Source organism: Penicillium brevicompactum, assembly GCF_028827555.1.
Source record: "Penicillium brevicompactum strain IBT 35665 chromosome Unknown utg000003l_segment0_segment0, whole genome shotgun sequence".
NCBI lineage: Eukaryota > Fungi > Ascomycota > Eurotiomycetes > Eurotiales > Aspergillaceae > Penicillium > Penicillium brevicompactum.
The window spans coordinates 3,111,610-3,131,480 of record NW_026623206.1 but is presented as its reverse complement, the minus strand read 5'-3'; the positions used below and the strand labels follow the sequence as shown (position 1 = coordinate 3,131,480).

Genomic DNA, 19,871 nt, shown 5'->3' with positions numbered 1-19,871 from the left:
TGAATGGTGGTCAGAGCATTATTTCGACAGACACTCTCAAGTTCCTTACATACCAAGCTAACCCATAGGAATGTTCTCCCAGCCTTGTTGATAAGCTCTGTCTGTATCTCTCTCTCGCTTTAACTGTTCTCCGTAAAGACACCGACGATCGAGTTCAGTCATTTTTGAAGAAATGTAAATATTGACAGCTTCAGAAACAGATGACCACTATTCTAGCTTCTAAAGCTTAAATAGAACTAATAAAACTTAGCTAAAGTATCTTTCACGTAATATAGTCAAGCCAAGTGTTGTAAGTTGCCATAAATTTGGTGGATTCCTTCCAGTCTATATGAACGTAATAGCCTAATAAGGTTATCAATTAAAGCTCTAATCCATGTAACTAATAGTAAATAGAAGAGAGGAAGGATGTCTTCTATATTCCTAGTATCCGTTTTCTCACAAATATCATAGTAAAGATAGATAGAATCTACAGACATATTTTCAAGATATGCGAAGGAACTCAGATAGCTAGTTTTAGACTCCTCGCAAAGTATCAACTAGAGCATCATACCCCTAAGAGGAGTCTTTCAGTTGTAGTTTTTGTCAAGGTAGAGACGCTTCACATTATAAAGTTGCGGTATGAAAAGAGTGGTGAAGGCATCCATCAATCCGACGCATAGCTTTCGGATCTATTCTTCAGCATAAGGAATATTGAACCTTGCAACAAACTGATCCTCGCGACAGATACTGTGTGGTCGATGCTATCGAAGCCAGCCAGACATTGAGTACTATCCTCAATGAATCATTTGCGAACGCTATCCCTTCAAGCGATGAAAGTCCCGTTCCGATTTCTCGATGGCAAGTCATTCCCATGGAAGCCGATTCTGAAGTTTTTTACATCGCCGACCCACAGAGTGGAATAACGGCTCCAGGATGCAGGATCGAGTATTGAGTTTGCCGCGATCTCAACCGATGGTTCCACTAGTGACCCCCAAAATGACTCTATTCGTCTGTGGCAGCTTGTTGCTTTCGCTGCTGCGAACAATCTCACATCGGTGGAAAATACTATCCATTTTGCGAGGCCAGCAATGGAGCACCTTATCTCGCAGTGGGGAGACAAGAGGATTGTGTATACTCCTAAGAAGGCAGTGGCCAGAGTTGCGTCCATCGACAAGAATGACTTGAAGACTTTGAAGGCACAAGGCAACAAAATGAAGGCGGGCGATGAGGTGGCTCTCCTGAATGGTGGGGTTCGAATTGACCGTCAAGGCTTCTTCCAGAAAGGGGGAGTCAAGAACTCACCCTATTTCGCCAACTTGCAAGGTCAGGTTGCTAAATGGTCAGTTTGGCAAGTGAATGTGCAGACTGGTCAGGATTTTGCTGTAGCTGCTATCAGGATGAGTATGGCAGAGAGTATGAATTCGAAAAAGGAGATTTGGCTGGAAAAATGAGTTACAAGGAACAAACTCTGGGGGCACTCATTTCTGTCGCAACTTGGGCAGTAGAGCCTTTTGGACTTTCATTACAGTATATTTGTGAACACTATCGGGTAACAGAGGCGTGGCACGGACAAGTATCTACTGCAAATTCGAATGAGGCAAGTATGAGGCCAACCATTAACCAAACAGCGAATGTTGTGTAGGTATGAGCCGCGGAGGCCGGTGCAGATCTGGAAACTTCCACCTAACCCCATGGAGGTATTTCCTTGAGCCTGAATGCCATTAATTGAGAGTGGGTCCCCATAGTTAAAAAAGTAGGGCTTATGCTGAATGCCGTTTGTGTTTAAACGCCGAGTGCGGCCATCCAGGCATTTAAGAGTACTCAATTAACAAGACCCTTGAGCGGAGCCAATTCCGATGGTGCGGCTTGGTTCCTGGTCTGCACCAACATCATATCACAACAAATTTGATCATTCTGATAATACTATGTAAAAACAAAAGACGTAAATCAACTATCATCGCATTGAGCACCAATAAATTTCCTAGTATCCACTCCGCTGGTCAGCATACCCAGGTTGCGCACTCTGTGGAGTTACTCTGGCATCAACCTTGCTCAGAGGATCAGCGTCTAGACGGTCAGCCTGTTGTCCGACACCTTGGGCGTTGCTGCTACCGCTCGCAGCACTGCCGCCAAATCTCGGCTCGTTTGGCATTTTCGGGTCGCATTGAGTGACGTGGCTAGTAGCTGAGTGAGATTTGTGCTCTTGAGTAGAGGTCTCGTGGGATTCCTCGCTAGTGGATTGGCCAGTTTGGTCGAAGTTGTCCGAGGGTCGGGACTGGTGTTTCTTCTCCTGGGTAGATTTCTGATAATCATCTTGGCTACTGGTGTGGTTATCAAGACCTTGGGTGGGAGAATTTCCCTGGGGATTCATGCTGGTAGGGGCATTGCCAGACATTTCGGGCTTCGTAGCTCCGAGACGCTGACCGCGATCGTCTGCGCATGGCCTCAGATATTATCTTGATTTCTGTGGCGTTTGTCTCGACTTACCGATTTTACTACCCACGGGAGCATTCATGGCTTTTGGTGGGGTCGAATCATAAGATCCGGCATTCACGTTACCTGAGCCAGCGCTTGTGGCTCTGGTGGAAGTATCTCCACCCGATGCCATTGATCCATAATTGTCGGGGTCTGATGAACTGCGCGTATCTTTTCAACTTATTAGTATATCAAGATCGTACGACAGAGATGAGCTTTGCCTGGGACCAACCATTCAACTTGGAATCCTGATAGGTACCAGGGTCATCATCAGAGCGGTGACGAGAGCCGTAAGGATTATTAGGGCCCAGGCCAGAAGGAGCGCTCATTCCCGGGGGGTTTGGTTGATTAGGATTCGATTCAGCCGCGCGGATGTTCGATGTTCCATGGTAATCCTGGGGAGCTCGGTAGCCAGGGGCTTGGTTTGTATCCTTCCTATCATCCGTCATTGCGTCCTTGACCTTATGCACGAACTTTGACATGATATGACTAGAGTGTTCAAGATTTTATTAAGTTTGTTTTCAAAATCTTTGTGAGATGGTGAAATGTTACTGATGAAACTCGTGAAACCTATGTAGCAACGAGGCTTTATGTATTTCAGTCATCCTTTGCCACGATGAAACCTGTAATAGAGTGGAAGTTGGAAACTGGTCATGACGCTATGAAGAAGCGAAATGACTGCAAAATCCAGCAACTATGACTGATGACTTGTTCGCTAACTTGCTTTTCATTCTCATGACGTCCTGGATGATTCCACCAATGGGATAGTTAAAGACGGTATAGATCTGGAGATCACCTGCGTACTTCGTGTCGATTCCACTGATTGGATGGGTAAAGACGGTATAGATCTGGATATCACCTGCCTACTTCGTATCATCTACGTCAGTCCCAAAGCTTTTCAATGGGTTATGCGTAGAGAAAAATAAGAGAAACGGGGAACACGAGCTTTGATTGTAGTTCCGTGGTTAGGGCCAGGCCCGGATGCCTGAATTTTGCCTGAATTCTGCCTTGAGGCCTGACTGAGCCACCCCATAAAGTCCTAATGCATATCAACCAAGCCATTAAATTGAATGGAATGAACTTTGGGTCTATTTGGAAATATATATATTCTTCGACCCTGATTTTCACATGCACCGCATCTCGGTAATGCCCTCGTTATTGGTAATGGCTAGAAATTTAACTAATGGTTCGAAAAGACTCACGAGTTGGAGGCCCTCTATCATTGGTTTCATCTCGCGCGAATACAAGCTAATCATCATTGCAACTAATAGTCATATGAGAATTGTTGCTTTTGAGGATGTCTTGACCTTTTTTGAAGTCGCCTAATGGGGTAATTGAGTCGTCAGTAGATTTATCTGCGGCTATGGCTATAGACTGTCATACCCATGACGTGTTCCGTCACTTTGATATTATCCCTTATAGTTCTTTCCCCGACACCCTTCTTTACTATGGACTCGCCAAAAAGAAAGCCCCAGAAAAGCCAGTTTCGGGATCAAAGATCATCCTAGAAGTCCCTAAATCAATGTAGTTCAGAGCTTTTCCAATCCCGATATTGGCGAGCGTTTCTGAATCACGGTGGGGACTGGCAGTTGTTAGACAGGGAAAAGCATCCCCGGCCTAAGATCGGATGTTTCAAGATATTTTGATGCTGGGGTTTACGGACAGGGAAAGTGAACTTCTTAGCTCAGTTCCAGGACTGTGGTCACTAATGCGGCTCTCATATCCGATCGGAGAAGGCTTGAAGATGGTCCAACGGCAATGCAGCAATAGGAGCCTCGGGTAACAGTGCGATTGGAAGATGCAAGTTCTGGGCGAATGATATTAGCACGGGAAACTCTTGTGAGGCTACTGGGCCGATCATCAGCCCCATCAAACGGCCCCGAGATCCCAGCCGACTGTACGTTGTGAGATAATGAGTCTTTATACTAGCTCGAATTCAAGCCCTCGATAACATTGATCCTTGTCCAGGCAACAAGTGGCACTTGGTCGTGAAGAATGATAGCTGCGCTACTATTGTTAGCGAATTCGGCATTACCAAAAAAGAGTTCTACCAAATGAACCCTGCCACAGGATCACAGTGCTTGAATCAATGGTCATCCAATCCTGTCTGTGTCAGCGTATCGGGTTGGTGCATTTTCTTGATCTAATACTTTTGAAACCAGTTATATATTTAAAATGATAAAATTAAAGGTTCTCCTCCGTGATGACTGGCTCGGTGCCCAAAATATCCGCTTTTTCAGAATGAAGCTCTAAGCGGGTTCCCCGTGACACTAAGGAATATCATGACACAATCTCAGAAACCGGTTAATGACTTTCAAGTCAATCTGAAGGTGGATGTTGAACAACGACATATCCAGCATTTGTTTGGTACTTTCATAAACAAAACACACTAGCTCCTTCTGGATTAGAGGGTATGCAATCTCCATTTCCCGTTTGAAAATGTGTGATATAGGTATTCAATGGTCATCAACTTGGACATCGTCATCCTCTTCTTCCTCTATTTCATCTGCATAGGAAATAAACAAACGTTGAGGGATAGGCAGAGTGCCATCCCCGTCCTCCCTTGCCCCGCTTTCCTTCTCCTTTTCAGTAAGTGCCGCCAAAGTCGCACCCCGAGACTCTAGCAAATCGACCATCTCCTGATCACCCTGCATTTGAGCAGCATAAAGTCCAGAATGCCCGTACTGGGCAATATTGAACCCTCCATCAAGAAGAAGTCTCACCATAGACTCATCCTTCTGCAGCACAGCTAGCTTCAACGCTGTTGCTTGCGGCCCTACCCCGTGTTCGAGCAATGTCGGGATAATGCCCCGTTTATCATCTTTCACAGCACGATATAATGGTGATGGATGATATCGCTCGGGATCAGCACCTCGCTGGAGCAGTAATTTTACTAGCTCCAGATTTCCAGCCTGCACTGCAGTGAAGAGCGGTGGGTAATCAACCTCTTCATCATGCCACCGGTTGTGAGTATAGGGAGTGCGTCCCTTACAATAGAAGTTAGCCTGTGCACCAAAGTCTAGCAAGATATCCACGATTTTGGCATGTCCAGCCCGAATTGCCACCACGAGAGCGTGCTGGACATGCACAATGGTCGGGGTGCTATATCCCTTTTGGAAAAGAGGATGGGTCAAAACATCCGTTTGGTCCCATTTTTCTCGTCTTCTCGGTCCTACTGCATCGTATTCGTATTCGTCTTCATCTTCGTCCTCGTCTTCGTCCTCGTATCTTTTTGGAGCCTTGGCTTCCGTTGCTTGTATCACTGCCAGGGATGGTTGAGGCTGGTTGCGAGCAATATCTAGCCCGTGTAGCAGATTTTGAACTTGGAAAACGAGGTTCCGCTCGGCGAGAAAAAAGAGCACAGCTCCATGCTTATACTGCGCGTGGAAGTTATACAGAAACTGGATGAGCGTTTTGTGGAGATGACGATTGGTCTGGATAAAGGCAAAAATGTCTCTTTGGTGGTAGAAGCAAGACGCGATAATCCACAGGATCTCAATGGGTAGTTGAATGAGCGTCATTATGGGAAAATGAAATTTCATGCATATGTGTAGAGGGGAAGTTGACGATACCGAGCAGAAGCGTATATGAACTTCCAGAGGCTCTAAGCCGTAGTGTGCAAAAGCCCTGTGTGATACGGTACTGGTCTATACACTTGGCACAATTTTCCATTAATCACAGTTGTGGTGAATCCATCAATGGAGCTGGAAGGAAAACATGGAAATCCTACACCAAGGCGAGTGCTCAATCTATTGAGATTCGAAGATTGAAGCCAATCGAGATTTAAATTTCAAATCACCTTTATACAATTTGAATCCTACACGGAGCCCAAATTAGAAATAAATGGAGATTTTTTTCTTAAAAAAAAAAACAACAGCATTCGAGGGGCGTTGAATCGCAACAGGAAGTGGCACAGTATCAACAAAGCCCCATGCCAAGCCTACTTATGCCTTATTTTGCAGGTGTCATACATCTTATAACTAACTAGCACGCCCTTATTTCAGCTGCGGAGGCAACACACGGGTCTAACATAAGTCTAGTCAATATCAGAAAGTAGTAGCTCATGATCGTTTAGGATCACTGCCAACCTCCAGGGCTTTACTACCAGCTGTTGCTGTACTATGAAAATAGCTGTAAAATGAAGCTGTTACATTTCTTCGATCGATTTATGTAATGCTATACCAGGTGAACGATCTTAACTCAATAATATCTCCGGTAGTACGTGCACATTATTCAGAAATCGGCATAAAAGCGGCATTGGACACAATGCGTACAAGGTAGAAAGATCACGAAAGACCACAATGGAACCTTAGAAGTCTTTCAATAGAAGGTTCTATTGAATTGTATGTATGGCCATTGTGATACACAAAGTTAATAGAGAACAATGGAAGAAAGTCGAAGAAGTGATTGGTGGAAAGTCGAAAGTTCAGAGAAAACGCGAATAGAAACACCGGGGCACATGACGTAGCTTACATACTCAAAAGGAGCCTCCGTCGCCCTTTTTTTTTGACTTCGATCAGTCTCTTCTCTCACACGAACTTGGAGATATATCATGCCCAGTTATTTGTTACCTTCACACTCAAATCTTACATACTGTCCAGTTCCTATAGGTTAGGTTGTGTTATTCGCTTATCAAACATCGGACCCTGTTCCATTTCCAACCCAACCCAACCATGCCTGATCTACGCCGCCAGATCTTTGAAAGCGGCAAGACCGTCTCACGCAAGGCAGCATCTCGCGAAGCATCTCGTACCACTTCTCGTACCGGTTCCAAGCAGTCCTCGCGCCAGGGCTCTCGCAATGCCAGCAGAGCTGCTTCCGACGAAGAAGACTCGGGGTTCCTCTCTGATGAGACATCTATGAGGTAAGCTCTAAAGTATCATGTTCCTTGTTATTCCCAATATATCATCCCTTGATTTGTCTTGTATATGCCCTTTTTCTCCCTTCTTTTTTTTTTTTTCTCGGGCGCATTGATTTTCTTGTTCACCCCACATCGCGGGATGACATCACTACCAATGATGTCGGGAAGTTTTGCAATCAGCACGCTAACCAAATCGGTACAGCATCGGCTCCCTCGACGACGAAAACCCCGAAGCCGAGAATCCCGATTGGGAACAAGAACTCGGCGAACGCATTCAAGAAATCCTTGACCGCAAGCGCAGCAGTGTGCAGGGTCGTGAAGAGGCCCTGCAAGCTTTCTGCCGCCTGACCAAGTACCACTACGCCGTGGAAGAGCTCAACGGCACCGTCGATGAGCTGCTGGCTGCATTTGCGAGAAGTGTGCGCACTGAAGTCAGTACTCGTGAAGCTACCCTCGGACTCCGGGCTATTGAATTACTCGCGCTCTCAGCTTTCGACAACACTATTTATGAAAATGCCGAGCCCTTGCTCACCCGGACTATTCGTGACTCGACCTCCACCGTCCTCAAGGCGGCTGCTATCCAATGCCTCGGAGCATGCGCCATCTTCGGAGGCGCTGGCACTGATGGTTTCCTAGAGCAGATGGCTTTCTTGCTGGACATCATCGCTTCTGACGGGCAGTCCGTTGAGGCCAAAGATGACGCTACCGTGGTGACAGCCGCAATTCAGCAGTGGGGATTCCTTGCAACCGAAGTTGACGACCTCGAAGAAGAAAGCGAGGAAGCAGTTCAAATCTTTATGGACCAGCTCGACAGCACCGACGCCAACGTGCAAATCTCCGCGGGTGAGAACATCGCTCTCCTCTACGAGAAGAGCTACACACCCGAAGAAGACGACGAAGACGAAGAGAGTGGCGAGGAGGATGAAGATGATGAGCACGACAACCACCAGACCACCGGCCCGAAGCTTGTGAAACGCTACAACGCCTACCACAACACCCCGGACCTGGAAAGCCAACTTCAGAACCTCGCGCACATCCACACCAAGCAAATCAGCAAGCGTGACAAGAAGTCACTACATAGCAACTTCGCCTCCATCCTCACAACCGTTGAGAACCCGCGCCGTGGCCCGCGCTACAACACCGCCATCGACCAGAACACCAACCGTCATTACGGTAGCACCCTGACTGTCAAGATTGGGCGCCACGGGGTGATGTCGATTGACCGCTGGTGGAAGTGGACTCGTCTCACTGCTCTGCGCCGTGTGCTGCAGGGTGGCTTTGCCGAGCACTACTTCCAGGGCAATCGTTCCGTCCTCAACAGTCTTCCTGTCATGATGCGTATGGCTGACCAGAGCTCTAGCTTTGGTCCCGATCGCCAGAGTGCCCGCAAGGCTGCGAAGATGCGCAACTCTCGCCGTTGGACTTCTCATCAATCGGACGATGATGAGGAGTAGACTTATACGTTTTTAGTGTTAGCATTGTCTTCGTCGTTTCAGTTTGCGATTGATTTTTATTTGTTTTTCCAAAAAAATTGTTGTTATTTTTCTGCCTGATGTTCTCGCAAGGATTTGACAGGGTCCAGCTCGTCTGTTCTCTTCATTTTGCGCTTTTCATTCTGTTCTGTTTCGTCCACTGATGGACTTGCTTGACTTTCGCATTTACATACTGAAATGATACTCAACCACACGCCATAACTACACATCCCTCTATCGTAGTATTATCGTAATAACTTCAATAAAAACACCAACCTGAGGATACTCTGAAAGAACCCCGAGAAATGCATTGATCTATATATAGAGTGAAGAAGGTCCTGCCCCAACCACGCCCACAGAGCGTTCGCTTTCATCGCAAAAGTTCAAGTCCAAGTCCAAACCGGAGTCCGATCTAATTCCCAAACACAGGAACAACATTAGACCAGCTCCCTCTCGCTCTCTCTTCCCAATACCCATCCTTCCCACCCTTCAACCGCCAAGCACTCTCATCACCCTCACCACCAACCCGCGTGAACCAGCGCGGCGTCCAACTCTCCCCCCGCATCCTCCATCTCCCGTCTCCGCGAACGCTGTCCTTCTTCAAGCTGAACCTTAACCTCCTCCGCACGGTCGAGATCACCCTCTTCCAGTGCGCGCTGATCAGGTCTCAGTCTCGAGTCCGTGACAGGTAGATGCTTATCTTCAATCGAAGTGATCTCGTTAAGTGTAGCCGCGAAAGCCGTTAAACCATAGTGCTTAGGCGCGGAGGGAACGAGCGAGCCAGCATTCCAGACTGTGTTACCAGTAGGGTTTCCATCGCGGGTAAGAGTCAAGGAAGAAGGCCATGTTCCCGTCAGACCCAATGGGAGGGAGGCACTGTTCGAGTCGATAGCGCGGGTAGTGACTTCCTCGCTGCGACCGGAGAACATGCCACCTGCTTTGAAAGTGGAGATTGAGCGGTGGCCAGTTGATTCGTTTGTGATTGAGAGTTCACCGACTGGTTCAACGTATTTTTCGCCTGCGATGATATTGCGCAGGAAGGATGTTGCGGGGGTCCAGCTGAAGCGATCGCCTGTTGAGTGGAGGGTTACGCGGACGCGACCTTCGGTTGTGATCTCGGCGGACTTGCCCCAGAACTTTTGGCTGGGGAGTGGGGATTGAGAGAGAGACCATTCTTTGCTGTCGGCTTGGTAGGCGAGCTGGACGGGGCGGTGGGAGACTTTCTCGGCGATGAAGCGGAAGCCGCGGTCTTCGCGGACTAGTTCGTAGGTTTCGCCGAGCATGGGGTTGAATGGTTTGCGGATGGAACGTTCGCGGACGCGGTTGGATGAGAGGGAGGAGACTGCGAATGCAGTCACGAGCATCAGGCGCTCGACGGGGTCTGAGGATTGGCTGGCCTTGTCGAGAAGATCGGAGTATTCCAGAATTTCCGCTGCACGTTGCAGCAGGGACATTGGCTCGTTGGCGGAAACGGGCATTGAGATTGTGGATAGATCCTTGCCGACATTCTTGCGAAGGAAACCGATCAAGCTTGGAGGCAAGACAGTCGGAGCGAGAATAGTTGCACGACGTTTGATAGGGTCCAAAGGCAGCGGGATCAATGACTTGGGCTTGATAGGGAATAGTCCCGAGGCACTGCCGCTTTCTTGACGAGTTGCTGTTGCATCAGAGACACTGTCACTGTCTGACGGGGCGTCGTCCTCAACTTCCTCGACCGCAGAGCCAGGTCGGTCCTCTTCAGGGCCCTCATCGTCGCTATCTTGAATGGTCAGCAGGGGAGACCTGTCCCCGCCACCGTCCGTTGCGTCAAAGAACTCCTGCGACATGTCAGACTCCATGCTCCGCCGGGGAACCATAGAGGGCCGAGGTGGGTGTCGTCGCTCCCTGCTCTCAGCAATCAGCGTGGAGAACTCGGAGACAGCATGGTCCAGATCGCGCAGCACCGCCATCAGATGATCATGAATTTCATCCATGTTGTCGGTATGACTGGTGATACTGGCAGGCTTTCCCTTGCTCTCCTTCGAAGGCACCACGAGTTGCGACGAGCTTGATGTCGAGGACACAGCTGGCGGACGCTTGCTGCTCGTCTGCGACTGATTACTAGTCTTGCGCTTCCAAAATGGCCGTTTGATCTCCTCGGTCGGAGTCGCCTCCTGCGTAGCGGAGGGAGGGCTGGGCTGAGGACTCGGCGACCGACCACGCGACCGAGGCCGGTCGACATTGACATTGGGAGTCGGAGAGGTGAGATACTTCGGGTCTGTATCCTTAGCAAGACGACGGATGGCATCTCGCGAGCCAGAGACCTGGCTGACAAGGCTCTGCACACGCGTCCATTCGTGCTCTTCAGCAGGCGAAGCCTGTGTAGGGGCATAGAGCCGCAATTCGGGAGGAACACTCAGTGCAGAACTGGGCTCTTTCGGAGCATCCTTGGAAGAAGCTCTTTCCAAGGCTTGTTTCCACGCACCAAAGTCATGCTCGTTACCGGCACGCAGGTGCCAGATCTCGGTCCCAGAGTCAATTGAAATCTCCCGAGACTTCTCATTGGTCGCGACGGCCGCGAGGGACAGCGGGATGGCACCCCGCAGTGCGGCGGAGTTGCGGTCATGATAGTAGGACAGGGTGGACGAGGTGAAATCTAGCGAGAAGTACCGACGCGCCCAGCCTTGGTGGCGTTTCCGGCGTCGCTTTTGCAGCAGCCCCGTGTGGACATTCTGATTCGACGTGTCAATCTGAGAGTTCAGAGTAGCCCGGCTGTTACCCCTCCCCCGAGTCTTGGGCTGCGGCAATGAATCGGTCGATGCACCTGCCTGAGCGCGTCCGGCGGAAGTCGAAGAGGAGGTATGAGGTGGGAGTCCGGTCGGGTAGGTCAAGAGGACCAGCGTCAGGGTCTTGGAGATTTGTTTGGAGAATGTGTTGTCGAACACAAGCGCGTAGTTTCCTCCTTCATGGGGTGGTACATCGTAGGTACCTTGCGTGATCTTGTCTGCCTCGCATTTCCCGGTCCACTTGATGGTCTTCAGACCAATCCCAGTCAATTTCTCGATGATAGCGGATTGTTGTTGGCGCGCGCCGGCGGTTGATGCGGTTGCGGGGAGGTTCTCGGTGGAATCGGTGCTTTGTGAATCGGAAGCAGGAATCTGGGAGCTCAGAGCGGAAGACTGTCCCGGGTGCTTGAAGATGCCAAAGTTGACGGACTTCTTGTGTGGCTGGATGCTCCAGGAGATGGTATGGCTGGCGTTGACATTGATCCAACGAACAAAATAAGACTGCCAACAGATTAGTTCGGAGCACAGGGATCTGAAGGCAGAACTCGCACCTTGCTGTGAATCTCCAGCTCCTCCATGGCCGCCATGGTTGCGCAGTGAGGGGTTGTACGATGTAAGACCCTCTCAATATACAGCCGACACGGACCGGTGCGGCTGAACGTGGCGATGCGGAGAGATGCGCCACAGCCCTGATGCCGATTTAATTATAGAATGGCAAAGACTCCCCTTTGGAATAGATTTGAACATGAACATAAATACGGAATATCCCTGACGCAATATGAAGTGTCGGCCAAGAATTCACAAACAGGTTGAAACCGAGGCCAAGCCAGCTCACATGTGTCGTATTCGTGTCCTTATTTACAGCCTTATGGACTATTAGGGAACTACCGAGGTCGATCATTGACAATTATTATTCTTTAGAAAACAATTCCATGCTAAATGCCTTGGGGCCCTTTTGGTTGACTTCATGGGAGAAAAAAAAAAGAGAAGATAGTACACTATACAGACGAAATGAAAAAAAAAGGCGCTCATCTCCGCTGGCTCATATTGCTGAACATCAGCTTGAAACCGTTGCACAGGGCGTTCATATCGGGGTAAGGGTTCTTTTGGAGTTCGAAGCCCTGTGGGATGACCTTGACGGGCCAGTTTTGGAGTCGCGCATGCTCGCCTGCCTTGAAGCAAAGGAAGAAGTAGCCGGGGTATTTGGGGTTGATGCAGAAGGAATAAGCCGAGCGACGAGGATTGGCCTTGGTGTAGGTCTCAAGCCATTGATCTGGGAGTGAAGAAGTTAGATAAAGCAAACCATGACAGAAGGAAGAATCAAACATACCTGTCTCGGTCTTGCTGCTGCCCTTGCGGAATTTCTCGTGCAAAACCATCTCGTCCACCTTCTTGGCCATGGCCTTGACGTGGTTGACGATCAGGTCGTCCAGATCGCTGTATGTGTACTTACCACCGACCTTGAGGACACGGCCGACAGAGAATTCATTTTCTTTGTCCAGCTCGAGCACATCGATGTGTTGATACACACCCTGAGCCACCTTCCAAGTGACTGCCAGGTGGTCGTGACCTCGAGAAGATGGGCGGATGACAACGTCACCGGTGCCCTGGGAGCCCAGGAACTCCTCGGCTTGGGTGGAGTTGAATGGGCGGAAGAGGGGGTGCTTGATAACACGCATGGCCTGGCCACCACGCTGAGTCTTCTCTTGTAGCGATTCCTTATCGGCTCGCTCTTGGACATCATCCCAGTCGCCAAAGCCATGGTCTTGGTTTCGGCGAGCTGGATGGCTGACTTGGTCCTCACGCAGAGACACGTTGCAACTGAAAGCCTTGCGGTTAAGGAACAGAATCTTGGCTGGAACGGTCGAATGAGGCTGGTATGCGCTGCGCACAGGGATCTCGGCGGGAACACCCAGTTCGGTCTCAGCCACGAGCACATCAACTCCACAGTCCAATTTGGCTTCGATGTGATCCTCGAACACGCGCTTGATGGCGATAGGTACCACCATACCGATTGAGAGGGATTCAAGAGTCTCACCAGTGAGCATGGTGAAGATGTCATCGGTACCAAGGAAGACGAATTGCTTGCGCAGTTCTTCATATGGTGATTGTAATTCAGCTCGGATTGTCTCAAGAGTGGCGCGCTTGCGCTGGTTAAGGTTGCTCTCCAGCTGCTCGGCGTACTCCTCCAGAATCAGATCGTTGACACGGTCCTGAGCCTCTTCGCGGAAGAGCTTTCGCATGATAGCGCCATTGCCGTTCTCGTCGTTCTCGGCCTTGATATCTTCTTCGTCCAATTCCAAAGCATCGGCGGCCATTTTACGCGCAATATCGTAGTCTTCAGGGTGAACACGAGTGTTGTCCAATGGATCGGCGTCCGGATCGGCATTCTCAAAGTCAATGTAGACGAAACTGGCACAGTTGTTCCAGACCTTGACACCCATCGCTGGGTATTGCGCATTAACACCAAGCAATTCCACTCGGTTGTTCACAACACCACCGTTCATGTTGACAATCTTGAGGAGGTGAGCGGCCTTTCGGGGTCCAAGACCACAGACATAGGGCAAGAGGTTGGCAGATGCGGTGTCAGCCACTGCCTCGTTGAGATCGACACCAACCAAGTTGACCATATCGACCAGGGCGGTTTCCAGCTGCTTGAGAAGCAGATCCTGAGACACAAGGTTCTGGCCTGGCTTGAATTGAATGGAGACAATGTCACGACCCAAAGAGGCGTATTCCTTGAGGGGGCTCTGCAGGTAACGACCCAGACCAACACAGTAGTGGGTCAACGGCCCGAAGCCAGGGTTGTCACTCCGAGCACGAGGGCTGTTGTGGTACAATCGGGCAACCTCATCGTTAACAATGACCACCTCGAGAGGGTCGCTGACTTCCTCGTCACGGTCATCTGTGTAGGAAGCACCGCGCATGTCCTTTTGCTCGACAAGCTCTGAGAGAGTCTTGTACAACCGCCTAGTCTCTGGCGTCATACCTGAAACACCAATGACATCCGGCCGGCGGCGATCAATCAGCTCCACAAAAGCGGCGACGTTGGCGCCGTCTGCAATGCCCCGACTCTCGTCTCCCAGGGAGAGGTCAATGAACTTGCCGTTCTCCAAAACACGACCATCTTCTTCGGTGTAAGCCCAGTGAATGGGATCCCGGCCCACTTGCCCGGAGCCTGTGGACAGAGTGAGGACACGGGGCACTGTGCCCAGAACCATGCCCTTGGGCTTGTAAGGGGCCCTGATCCAAACGCTGCGAGAAAGCCTCACGACACTCCTTGGCCACATGGTTCTCACATTCCTGGCGAATGTTCTCCTTGACACTGCGGTTGACCAGCTTCTCAAGTTTGCCGAGAGCAAGATCCAACGCCTCGCGACGGACGCGGTTCCAAGCATCAGCAAGTTCACTGTAGTTGTCGGACTCGATGTCAGTGTACAGGCGGGAGCGGAATTGGTCGAAGTTCTCAAAGCGGACGCGAACATCCATCAGACCTTCTTCCTCAGCCTTGAGCATGCGCAGGAACATCTCTGGTCGACGGGCGATATCACTGAGTTGTTGGTTACGCAAATATTTGAACTCTGCGTAGGGGTGCTGATCATCGATTCGACGAAGACCTTTCTCTGTGCGGAAACAATCGACAACTCCGTTCATGTAATAGGCTTGTCGAATGACCTTGCGCATCTTGGGGCTGAGAACAAGTTCTTCAGCAAACATGCTCTTCGCGGCAATGAGAACGTGCGAGCTGTTGGAGAAGTCGTTATCAACAAACTGATCCGCCATCTGGTCTGGATGCTCAGCAGGATCTTCTGTGTACTGTCGGCGACCCTCCTTGGAAGCATTCTGAGCAAAGGCATCCGCAGTGATTCCAAAGCTGCGCACCAGGCCGTAGGCCTTTCCGTTTCGCACACGTTCAAAGAACGAACGACCGGTTGCCTTTCGGCGTTGCGCCTCTCCATTGGCTTCGCCATTAAGCTGGCTCAAATCCCGTAATTGTGAAGAGTATTGGAAATGGATGTAGTCTTGCACGTCCTGGAGCTCTTCCATGCTGATAGCGGCAGCCAGTAGATCCTCCACGTTGGAGTCATTGACATTAAACAGCTCGCGCAGACTATCATATGACTTTTGAATGGTACCGCGCTTATCAATCAGAGCGCGGAATTTGAGGTCATGGTCGAAAATGTCCCAGAGATCAGTCATGTTGAGAAGCTTCTGGGCGCGGATGCTGTATTGTGTGGAGTCGTCGTCGGGATTACCGCTATTGTCCGTTTCCTTGACTGCGTGAATCATGTAGTCCTTGCGATGTTGGAAAATGAACGGCACTTCCCAATCGTCTGTGATCAAGAACTCCAACATCTTGGCAACAGAGCGCTGGAAAGGTTCCCGTAATTCTGGCTCCATGCGCTTCTTCAGCAGCATTAGGTTTGAAATCCAGACAGCTTCCTCTCGGAACTGATCTTCAGTCAATGTGACATGCTTGTATGGCTTGCGGGCGACCTGGTGTCGTTCGGGTTCATCGAGGAGACGAATTTCGTTATCATCTTCAGTTAACATGCGCTCGGCGAGCTCGGAGGGTTCGAAGACATCCTTCAAATCGAGATGGCGTTCTTCGGTCTGTTTGTCTGCATCCTCTTGTTCTTCCATCTGGAGTGCGAAATCGTATTCAGTACCGTCACCGAATGCAGCGCGCATGTCCTCAAGCGCATTTTCGTCCAACCCTGATGTGTCAGTGGGGATCAATCCGGTCTTGTTAACTCTGGAAGCAGGCGCAACTTCCATGTCATCCCGTTCGCGCTGGGCCTCATCGTCGGAGAAGGTATCCTCCTCAATGAAGTCGTCCATTTCATCGCGCATGACGCGGCGCTGGCCGGGACGGGCATATTGCTGCGCTTCCTCTTCTTCGTCGGAATTGAAGATATCATCGACACCGTGGGATGGCTGGTGGCTCTCGCGGTCTTTGCCTCGCTTCAAACGCTTGAATTTTGACTGTGGCCGTTAGCGGGACAATGGGACTGCGGCCGCGAATTTCATACCTCTTTAGCTGGCCCCCGCTGTTGACTGGGAGTGTGACCAATAAGCTCGAGATCATCTTCGTCTAGATGCTCTTCTTCGCGGGCCGCGCGTGGGCGTTTCTTGTGTCTGCGATGGGCGCGTTCGTCTTCCTCGTCTTCATCGACAATGAAACCCTCACGAACCTAGCAATTCAAGTTAGTCCTAAAGCCCCTCATTCAATTCCATGGCCAAAACTCACGGCGCGAGCGGCTTCTTCATCGTCCTCTTCTTCATCCTCTTCCTCACTGGAATCATTGTAATGGTTGGTGGTGCCTGCACCCTCGCGGACTTCGCCTTCGCCTTCGCCCTCGCCATCATAGTCATCAGGGACTTCCTCGTCATTGTCGTCGTCGTCCATCCTCGCCTCCCCGTCAACCAGGTCACGAAGACTCATCTTGCCCGGAGGTGAAGATCCCTATTCCCAGGAATCGAGGAGCGAATGGGCAGGCAAATTCGGGTAGGATATTAAGAATAAGGTGGCGCAATGAGGGAACTAGATGATTCCCTGCGTATTGAGGTAGTTGAAAAGCGAGGGAAGTGGGAGATTGAAGCAACAAGTTGTCAGAGGAAGAATCGCGACCATCGGCGAGGGAGAGACGCGGGTGGCGGTGATTGGTCGATGCTGCTGTGGCGCATCATCAGCCACAAATGTGGCTAGTGAGTAAGAGCTACCACGTGACCGACGCTGTACGCCCGACGGTCCAAAGTCTCCTGCCCGGTCTAATCCTCAATAACTCTGCATATAGTTGATGGTATTATTGCAGGAGTCCATTGGGTTGCCTCAAATGTGATTCTAGATTCATTCAGAGTGGTGTCTCGCACGTATAACCGCTGAAACAAGTGAACATCAGGTTCTCAACCCAATTCAGCCCGAGTGGAACCCAAACTAGTTATTGTTTCATTAATAGTAGCGTTTGTTTGAAGATCTCTGGAAATTTCCTCTCCTCTCACTGTCATCAATCATCAATTTTGGCGCCGAGGATATTTTAAGAGCCCGTTGGTCGAATCGACGCGCCCGCAAAGGTCCAATCAGCGTCGCCAAGCACATCGCAAGGTGATATCGGCTTCCCCGCTGTTAGCTCGGCTTGTCCTGACTTTAATATCCCATCGGCTTTAGGAACCGCGCTCTACTTCTCCTGTGTCTTGCTCTTCTCCTGCATTCTTGCATTCTTGCATTCCCCCTACTCTTCCTCATAAGCGCCATGGCGGACCCATTCAAGGCCCGGACGCTGAAACGCAAGAACGTCAAAGGACTGGCCCTCAATGCGGCCCCTCCGCCCGCCGCCAACGGTTCCGATGGCGATGCACAAGTCCCTGGGGCGATTGGAAACAGTGAAAGCAACCGCACAGATACCCTGGAAATCGGCTTGGAATTCCGCCTTGATCTTCGCAGCGAGGACCTGGTCACATTAAAGGAACTGGGCGCAGGAAATGGAGGCACAGTGTCCAAGGTGATGCACGCATCCACCAAGGTGGTAATGGCTCGAAAGGTGAGACTCTATCTCGTTGGAATCCAATCGTCAGTCATGGCTAACCCTGGAATTTTCCTAGATCATTCGTGTCGAAGCCAAAGAGAATGTGCGGAAGCAGATTCTGCGGGAACTCCGAGTGGGACACGACTGCAACTGTCCCAATATCGTTACTTTTTACGGCGCGTTCCAAAACGAAGCGAGAGACATTGTGCTGTGCATGGAATATATGGATCTCGGGTATGTTCACCTGCGTGGTTGGCCGGTATGGACATAAGCTGACAATACCGCCAGTTCTCTTGACCGTGTTTCCAAGGACTTTGGTCCCGTGCGAGTTGATGTGCTAGGAAAGATCACAGAGTCCGTGCTGGCTGGTCTGGTCTATCTCTACGAAGCTCACCGCATTATGCACCGTGATATCAAGCCCTCTAATATATTGGTCAACTCCCGTGGTAACATCAAGCTTTGTGACTTTGGTGTTGCTACTGAGACTGTCAACTCCATTGCCGATACATTCGTTGGCACTTCCACATACATGGCTCCCGAGCGAATCCAGGGAGGCGCATATACGGTTCGTTCCGATGTATGGAGTGTGGGATTGACAGTCATGGAGCTGGCTGTCGGAAAGTTCCCCTTCGACCATTCCGATTCGGCTGCTGGAAACCGTGCCAGCGCTGGACCGATGGGTATCCTTGATTTGCTCCAGCAAATTGTCCACGAGACTGCACCTAAGCTGCCCAAGAGTGATGCTTTCCCGCCCATCCTGCATGACTTTGTTGGAAAATGTCTTCTGAAGAAGTCCGAGGAGCGACCGACACCACGTGAATTATATGTAGGTCACCCTTTGTGTTCTCATGTATGGGAGGATATATTGAAACAGAACTAACATCTTGCAGGACAAGGATGCTTTCTTGCAAGCTGCTAAGCGCACTCCGGTTAACCTGGAGGAGTGGGCCGTGAGCATGATGGAACAAAATAACCGCAAATCCTACCTCGGACCGCCAGCACCAAAATCACTGCGGGATGCTCAGACACCAACCTCAAACTCAAGCTCATCTCCCGTTGCAGGCCCCTCTTCAACGACTAGCAGTATTGGCAAACCCCCTCCCATTAGCAAGTCCAGCCGGACTCCACAGCAGTCCCCATATCCCTCCAACTCAGCATCAGCGGACATTCCCCTCAAGATGGCAAACGACCCTTCATCCAACTCCCGCTACGTCAACTCCCAAGCTCAACCCCAATCACAGTCTTCCCACTACTACTCATCGTCTCGATCCACGCGATCTCCGCCCCCTCCTTCCCTTGAGCACCTCTCATTGGAATCCAAAGACGACGACGACATCCGCGCTGGCCGCCGCCAGATGCGCCAGCAGCTGGGTGACCGCGATACCGCCTCTGCTCTTGACGGTCAATCCCGCCCATTCATGAGCCCACGCTCCGCAAGCTCTAACAATATGAGTCCCCGCACAAACCTGGGCCCGGCATCGTTGCCCCTACGTGCTGCTCCTCCGAGTGGACCCCCTCCGCCTCCACCTGTTTCAGCGGGTGGAAACTGGCGTAGCCAGCCGGGTTCAACGCCTCGATAAATGCATGGACTGATGTGCCTCCCATATGATTCAATTTTATTTTAGCGGTCTCGCTATTCTTTCTCATTCCATGTCTATGTTCAGATGTACTTGCATATCTGTATGAAAACCGGACTCACAACACAGCCTGGATCATGTTTTTCAACTTCTGTCTATGCCAGTCCCGAGGTCTATGTTTTTTGTTCGACCGGTGTAGATTTCTCGTTCATGGC

General features: G+C 50.4%; 7 protein-coding genes across 7 annotated transcripts; 3 read left to right on the top strand and 4 right to left on the bottom strand.

Annotated features, from left to right (window-relative positions):
- Window positions 1-975: 975 nt before the first annotated feature.
- On the top strand, window positions 976-1,430 carry N7506_005078 (uncharacterized protein; the record flags this gene model as incomplete). The annotated part of the gene is given in 2 exon segments (XM_056954372.1): window positions 976-987; window positions 999-1,430. The coding sequence occupies 2 exon segments, from the start codon at window positions 976-978 to the stop codon at window positions 1,428-1,430; spliced, it is 444 nt and encodes a 147-aa protein (XP_056813261.1).
- A 530-nt stretch (window positions 1,431-1,960) lies between these two features.
- On the bottom strand, window positions 1,961-2,936 carry N7506_005077 (uncharacterized protein; the record flags this gene model as incomplete). The annotated part of the gene is made up of 3 exons (XM_056954371.1): window positions 1,961-2,412; window positions 2,467-2,625; window positions 2,687-2,936. 3 exons carry the CDS (start codon window positions 2,934-2,936, stop codon window positions 1,961-1,963), a joined length of 861 nt encoding a protein of 286 aa, XP_056813260.1.
- Window positions 2,937-4,910: 1,974 nt separating this feature from the next.
- Window positions 4,911-5,975, bottom strand: N7506_005076 (ankyrin repeat domain-containing protein; the record flags this gene model as incomplete). Its single annotated transcript, XM_056954370.1, has 1 exon — window positions 4,911-5,975. The coding sequence occupies one exon, from the start codon at window positions 5,973-5,975 to the stop codon at window positions 4,911-4,913; it is 1,065 nt and encodes a 354-aa protein (XP_056813259.1).
- A 1,152-nt stretch (window positions 5,976-7,127) lies between these two features.
- N7506_005075 (IFRD domain-containing protein) lies at window positions 7,128-8,769 on the top strand (the record flags this gene model as incomplete). The annotated part of the gene is made up of 2 exons (XM_056954369.1): window positions 7,128-7,318; window positions 7,518-8,769. 2 exons carry the CDS (start codon window positions 7,128-7,130, stop codon window positions 8,767-8,769), a joined length of 1,443 nt encoding a protein of 480 aa, XP_056813258.1.
- Window positions 8,770-9,302: 533 nt separating this feature from the next.
- Window positions 9,303-12,139, bottom strand: N7506_005074 (oxysterol-binding protein related protein OSH3; the record flags this gene model as incomplete). The annotated part of the gene is made up of 2 exons (XM_056954368.1): window positions 9,303-12,053; window positions 12,104-12,139. 2 exons carry the CDS (start codon window positions 12,137-12,139, stop codon window positions 9,303-9,305), a joined length of 2,787 nt encoding a protein of 928 aa, XP_056813257.1.
- Window positions 12,140-12,580: 441 nt separating this feature from the next.
- spt6 (chromatin-remodeling histone chaperone SPT6) lies at window positions 12,581-16,998 on the bottom strand (the record flags this gene model as incomplete). Its single annotated transcript, XM_056954367.1, has 5 exons — window positions 12,581-12,825; window positions 12,883-14,730; window positions 14,771-16,538; window positions 16,586-16,747; window positions 16,804-16,998. The coding sequence occupies 5 exons, from the start codon at window positions 16,996-16,998 to the stop codon at window positions 12,581-12,583; spliced, it is 4,218 nt and encodes a 1,405-aa protein (XP_056813256.1).
- An 808-nt stretch (window positions 16,999-17,806) lies between these two features.
- Window positions 17,807-19,659, top strand: ste7 (MAP kinase kinase Ste7; the record flags this gene model as incomplete). Its single annotated transcript, XM_056954366.1, has 4 exons — window positions 17,807-18,094; window positions 18,156-18,313; window positions 18,368-18,905; window positions 18,970-19,659. 4 exons carry the CDS (start codon window positions 17,807-17,809, stop codon window positions 19,657-19,659), a joined length of 1,674 nt encoding a protein of 557 aa, XP_056813255.1.
- Window positions 19,660-19,871: the final 212 nt, after the last annotated feature.